The 6,000-nt window shown below is 54.8% G+C and overlaps 1 protein-coding gene across 1 annotated transcript in view; it reads right to left on the bottom strand.

Moving 5' to 3' along the window:
• The window catches only part of LOC122210276 (NADPH--cytochrome P450 reductase), a 29,873-nt gene extending 25,511 nt beyond the window's left edge, over nt 1-4,362 (bottom strand). The window contains 2 exon segments of the mRNA XM_042922900.1: nt 3,500-3,690; nt 4,189-4,362. Of these exon segments, the coding sequence (XP_042778834.1) occupies nt 3,500-3,690; nt 4,189-4,362 (365 nt within the window).
• Between the last annotated feature and the right edge of the window lie 1,638 nt (nt 4,363-6,000).

The following is a 6,000-nucleotide window of genomic DNA, read 5'->3' on the forward strand; positions in this document are numbered from 1 at the left end:
TGAAGGGGTCCCCTGCGGAGGGTACACATGACCCGGCCCCAGCAGGCTTCCACATGGTATATCGAGGGACAAGAGGCCCTGTGGAGCGAGCAGACACTGAAACAGGAAGGCTGAAACTTCAGGATTACGAAGAGGGAAGGGCAGTTTTAGCATCCCCGCAAAGAGACAGAATCTACAAACTTTAGGCTTTTGTTTTTATTTCAGGTCCATCTCATGAGGCTGGAGAGGTGACGGGGAGGACGGTGGCTCCATGTGCTCCTATGGCACGCCCACGTCCTCTCTTGGAGTGTGGTGGGACATCTCCGCTTTACAGACAAGGAAACTCAGGGCCACTGGAAACTGGGACCCGGACACTGATCCCTTATCTTGAGTACCACATTCCCCCCCCCCCCCCCCAAATACTTTCCATCCCAGGAAGGCACCTGGCTGGACCAGCCCCGGATACAAGAGGCCAGATTCCTGCTCGCCTGCCGGTCCCTTCCGCTGGCCCTCTGTGGGCAAAGCCCTCTGAGCCTCGGGATGTGGCAGCACCTTCTAGGACCTGCTCAACACCACCTCCCTCCTGCCCCCTCTTTCTCAGAGTTCCTGGAGCCTGTGTCTCCTGGCCTGGCCCCGAGACTTCCCAGCCACGCCCTGCCCAGCGTGCCGGGCTGTCGCAGAGGCCATGCTTAGGCGATGCACACAAAAGCATTTCATAAAGCATTTCTACAAGTACCTCTGAACGTCCTGACGGCTCAGTTTTGTTAATGTAAACACCACCTTTGTCTTCTTGACACGAAATACACTCTGACAGACTCAGCAGCCACCAGCACCAGGAACGTACTAGGTGCCGTCACCTCCAGCACCTCACTTAATGCTCACACGAGCCCCAGGAGGTGGGGTCATTCCCCTCCAGAGGGGAAAACTGAGGCAAGGTGAAGGGAGGACCTCACCCAGGATGTGAGCTCGAACACAGGGACTTCCTCTATTTTATCTGTGGCTACCTGGGGCAGAGCGGGGCCTCAGTGGATATCTGCTGAGCTTTCGGCAAACAGGCAACTAATGTCCTGTCAGTGGTACAAGAACAGAGTCCTTTGAATATCTCCTGTGATGCTTGAAGACCGTAACTTTTCCAGGGGAGACAATGGTTACCAAAACTGGGAGAGGGAATTAGGAGGGGATGTGACCCCGAGCGCCCAGCCTGCCCAGCCTGGGGAATCCTGGCCCCGAGTGTGTGAAACCACGGCCTGCCCCTGAGACCCACTCCCGGCAGGACTCAGGGAGCCCCCAAGGGCAGGGCTGGGCCCCAGGGCTCCCTCCGCCCAGGGCCTCACTCAAAGCTGCCTGCAGGTGTCCAGGGTTGGAGTTTGGGTAGAACATAGCCAACAGCGAATGTGAAGAAGTGACCTGATTGCAGGAAGGATTCGGAACTCAGTCTTGGGGGGACAGTGGTTTCGTCACCATATCACTCCTTCACTGTCCTGTTTTTATAGCTAACAACCATCTGCACTCTTAATATTTTCATTAAGCTAATTTACCTTTGTACTTAAACTTCTTGCAAGAAAGCTTTCTGGAAGGTTGAAAAACATCAGTAAAGTAAAAAGAATATGGGGGCACCTGGGCAGCTTAGTTGGTTAAGGGTCCGACTCTTGGTTTTGGCTCAGGTTTATGAGATCGAACCCCATGTCAGGCTCTGCGCTGACAGTGAGGAGGCTGCTTGGGATTCTCTCCTTTTCTCTCTGTCCCTCCCCTGCTTATGCTCTCTCAAAATAAACTTAGGAAAAAGAAAAAAAAAACATTAAAAAACAAACAGTGCCATTAGTAAACTCAAGCCAGAGACTGTGTGTGAGATCGTGACTTATAATAAATACGAATTTGGGTTTTGTACTGTTTCTGGCACAGAGCTCCTAAAACCCTGGCATTTCCTAAGTGATAAAAACAATAAAGGTGTCTTCCTTTCCTCATAACCAGCCCCTTTCAGCCACTCTGGAGTTTATGTGAATAAAGCAATTTCTGGAAAGCCCTGAAGGATGGGTCTGGTTGCCAGGGGGAACCAACCATGTGGTCAGAGGGTTTGAATTTCCAGGCCTGCTGCTGACCTCCGGGGATGGGGGGACTGGTGGGTGAATGAACCCCCAGCGGCAGATGGTTTAATCAGTTGCATCTGCACCTACATTAAAACCCAAGAGCACAGGGTTTGGAGAACTTCAAGTGTCAGGCTGCTGAACACTTCCTTGGAGGTGCTGGGAGGGTGGCAGCCCCACCGAGGGTATAAAACTCCGCAGCCTTCCCCATACCTTGCCCTCTGCATCTCTTCCATCTGGCTGTTAAGGACTTCTTTTCTTTTCTTTTCTTTTCTCTCTCTCTCTTCTTTCTTTCTTTCATGTTTATTTTTGAGAGAGAGAGACAGAGCAGGAGCTGGAGGAGGGGCAGATGTCACCATAAAGCCCGACGTGCAGCTTGAACCCATGAACTGTGAGACCACGACCTGAGCCGGAGTCGGACGCTTAACCAACTGAGCCACCCAGGCGCCCCTGGCTATTACTGTCTTCTATCCTTTAAAATAAACTGATAACTTTGTAATAAGGAAACTGCTTTCCTGAGCTCTGTGAGCCACAGCAGCCAATGAATCAAACCTGAGGAGGCTGGTTTCTAGCTCTGGTTTCTAGCTGATAAGTACAGGTGATGCTGGGACTTGAGACTCGTGTCTGAAGCTGGGGGCAGTCTTGTGGGACCGGGACCCCCACCCGGAGGACCCAAGGCTAACTCCAGGCAGACGGTATCACGCCTGGAGGCATCCCAAGGGTGTGCAAGAACTCCCCATACATCTGGTCACAGAACTATTCAGTGCGGGTCTCGAGGAGAAGAGAAAACCAGTTTTCCTCCTCTGCTGTCGCCCCCACAGCTCTAAGCTTGAGGCTGCTCTCTTCATTTGAAAAGGGAAATTGGCAAGCCTTAGGTGGTAAAGATCTTCAGCACCAAACTGCAACCCTGTCCGTGTCAGTGATGCCACAGGACGGAAAGACAGTGAGCTGCGCCTCCCGACGTGGTCCTTTGCCAACAGCTCCGCTACGACCCATCTGTTCACAAAACTGTCACAGACAGAAAGATCACGGGCCTGGGGTCAAACATGAACCGGGTGCCGGCTGCAGCTCTGCCCTGTGCTAATGACCTCGGGCAGTACTTGTAGTGCCCCTGAACCTCAGCTTATCTACCTGTGAAATGGCATCTTGTACTCTGGTCCCTGTGAGGTGCCAACGAGAGATTCGAACAAGCGGACAGACGTAAAAGAACCTCGTAAACCCTAACGCGCTGTGGAAACACGAGGGGTTAGGCTAAGGTAGCCCTGAGGCACAGGCCACCGATAAGGCGATGTCCCCGATTGAGCCCCAAATGCTGCAAGGCCACCTGCACCTCTGTCGCCTGGCTCTCTCCTGACCGAGGTCTGAGGACAGGGCACCGCTGGGACTGATGGACGGGCTCTGGAACGCAGAGAGGGATCTGGAGCACAGTCACTTACACTGGCTGAATTCTGGTGAACTCGGGGATTTCGTCTTTTTTCTTTCTGAAGAGGAACCAGTAGGTCAGGAGGCCCATGATGAGTGAAAACAGAATCATGTCCGTCATGCTGAAAAGAGACACTTCTTCAGCCACTGTCTCGGACACGGTGGCGCTGGCATCCACGTTGGAATCCCCCATGGCGAGAGGAATCTGCAGGGAGAGAAAGGGACACGTATGAGCAGGGAGAAGTGGGGTCTGCCTGAGGCCCACGGGGGCGCACCCCCACCCCTCAAAGCTTCAGCCTGGGTCTCAGGGCCCCAAGGGCTGCGGCAGCAGGCAAGGCACCGGGGCAGGAGCTGCTGGCCCCTCCAAGACACAGGTGCAGCCTTGGGTGGAAACTAAAATACTAAATGGCCCTGTGGAGTCCAAGGACGTCCTACAGATGCAGCTGGGACTGGGCCCCCTGCAAATAGAGAACAGAAGCCACAGGCTCTCAGGGACACCGAGCCTCCTCCAGCCCCACATGGGCTTGGTTCCACATGAGAACGGGGACCATTTCGGGGCAAATCTTTTCCCCAACTGTGTAACAGGCCTGGGTGGCCCTAAACCCTGTACATTCCAAAGGCCTCCAGGGCTGGCCCTTGGACGGCTGCTGGGAAATCACTTCTGAACCCTGGGAAGACGCCGCCTGATGAGCGTGGGCCTTACAGATGGTTTACTGAGACACTGGGCCAGGCTCAGATGGTTTACGTTAACCATGCCTTTCAGGATGAATGGCTGGGGTTCTGGATCGCATCGTGTGGGTTTGACGTCCGGGATGCGGGAGACAGGGCAGATGAGGTTAGCGATGCGGCACTCCACGCCTGCTAGGCTGACTCCCATACAAACCCCACACGTGAAGGCGCCGATGAGCTCCCCTGGTTGGTAACACTTTATACGTGTCGCCACGCGTCGTTGCTGGGAGTGTTAAGCCCTGGCTGCTGACTCCAGCGGGCAAGGCCAACTGGAAGCTCGTGCCTGGTTTCTGCCGGACTCAGCCTATGGAGCCTTCTCCTTTGCTGGTTTCTGTCTGTGCCATAATATCCTTCTGCCATAATAAACTGCAACAGGGGGTGAGAGAGCTTTTCTGAGCTCTGCGAGTCCTGGCGAATCACGGAGCCTGACAGTGGTCCCAGGGGACCCTCAGCACACCAACCTCATTTGTTCCCTGGAAAGATGCCCCCCCTGGTCCTGCCACCACTGAAACCCGGCAGAGAGGCAGGTCCGAGTCCACAAAGGGCAACGCGGGGAACCTGAAAGCCCGGCAGGACGCTTCTGCCACTTATCGAGGCTGAGCTCACCTCTGCAACCTCGTCACTCGATTTTGCAATTGCCGCTGTTAACCAAGTGGGCAGCTCTCACCACTACCAGGCTTCCCAGCCTCAGCGGGGAAAGCCTTCGTCACATCTCAGCAGCTCAGGCACACGAGATTGCCTCACATCTGCCTTCCGCTCGCTGTCCCGGCCGCTGGGAAACAACTCCAGGGTTGGCCCCCGCAGCCGCTCTGGCATCCGAGGGCCCCAGCACCAGCTCTGCCCTTCTGGGGCCTGTCGGGCACGGGCCACTCAGAGCAGACTCTTGGGCTCAGCTGTCTGCTTTCTCGTTCATCTGAGGTGCTTTTCTAATGACTCAGTTCCCGCGATAATCATATTTGATATATTTCATATTCAAGGATGAACTCATGCACGTTGAAGATTTATTCAATGTTCGTTCTGCACATTCTCCTGGCCAACCCTGCCAGTGTGGTCTGGCACACCCACAAGTCTTCTGTCTGCCAAGCTCTCACAGAACCATGGAGGGAGAGGATCTGTCCCACAGGGTCATGCCGTGCAGACCCTCGGAGCCCGGCTGACACAGGAAAGCCCCCCTGTCCCCCACCGGCTCACAGAACAGCAAACGTCAGCTCCCTGTCCCATGGCCCTTTCTCCCCCTGACTCAGGTCACCCAGCCCCCCTTACTGCGGGGAGACTCCTGGCCATGAAGGAAAATGACCAATGATCGTTTCCTGACACCTACGTGAGCTGCCCACGCCATCTAGAAAGCTCATTCTGCAGGGGGCTCCCGCAGGGATGGTGTGCCGGAGGGCAGTGCATTCACAGTCCCACATTTGGTTCCAGCTGCCCAGGCCACTGCCACAGACCTCTAAGGGGCCTGCTCCATACAGAAGCCAGAGAGAGCCTTTTAAAAAGTAAGCCAGATCATGTCACCTCCCTAACCCAAATCCTCAAATGGCTTCATGTCCTACTGAGCACAAAATCTAAAAGCTCTGCCCCCTCCACCTTTCTTACCGCTCTCACCTCTCCTCACCAGTCACACTGGCCTCCCTGCTACCCCTCAAGCCTCCAGGTCTGCTCCTGCCTCAGGGCCTTTGCACACGTTAATGCTGCTGCCTGGACTCCATTCCTCTAGTTATCTGTAGGGTTCTCTCCCTCACTTCGTTCAGATCTCTGCTCAGATGTCACCATCTCAGAGAGACTCTGC

The sequence above is a fragment of the Panthera leo genome, chromosome E3, assembly GCF_018350215.1.
Source record: "Panthera leo isolate Ple1 chromosome E3, P.leo_Ple1_pat1.1, whole genome shotgun sequence".
NCBI classification, from domain to species: domain Eukaryota; kingdom Metazoa; phylum Chordata; class Mammalia; order Carnivora; family Felidae; genus Panthera; species Panthera leo.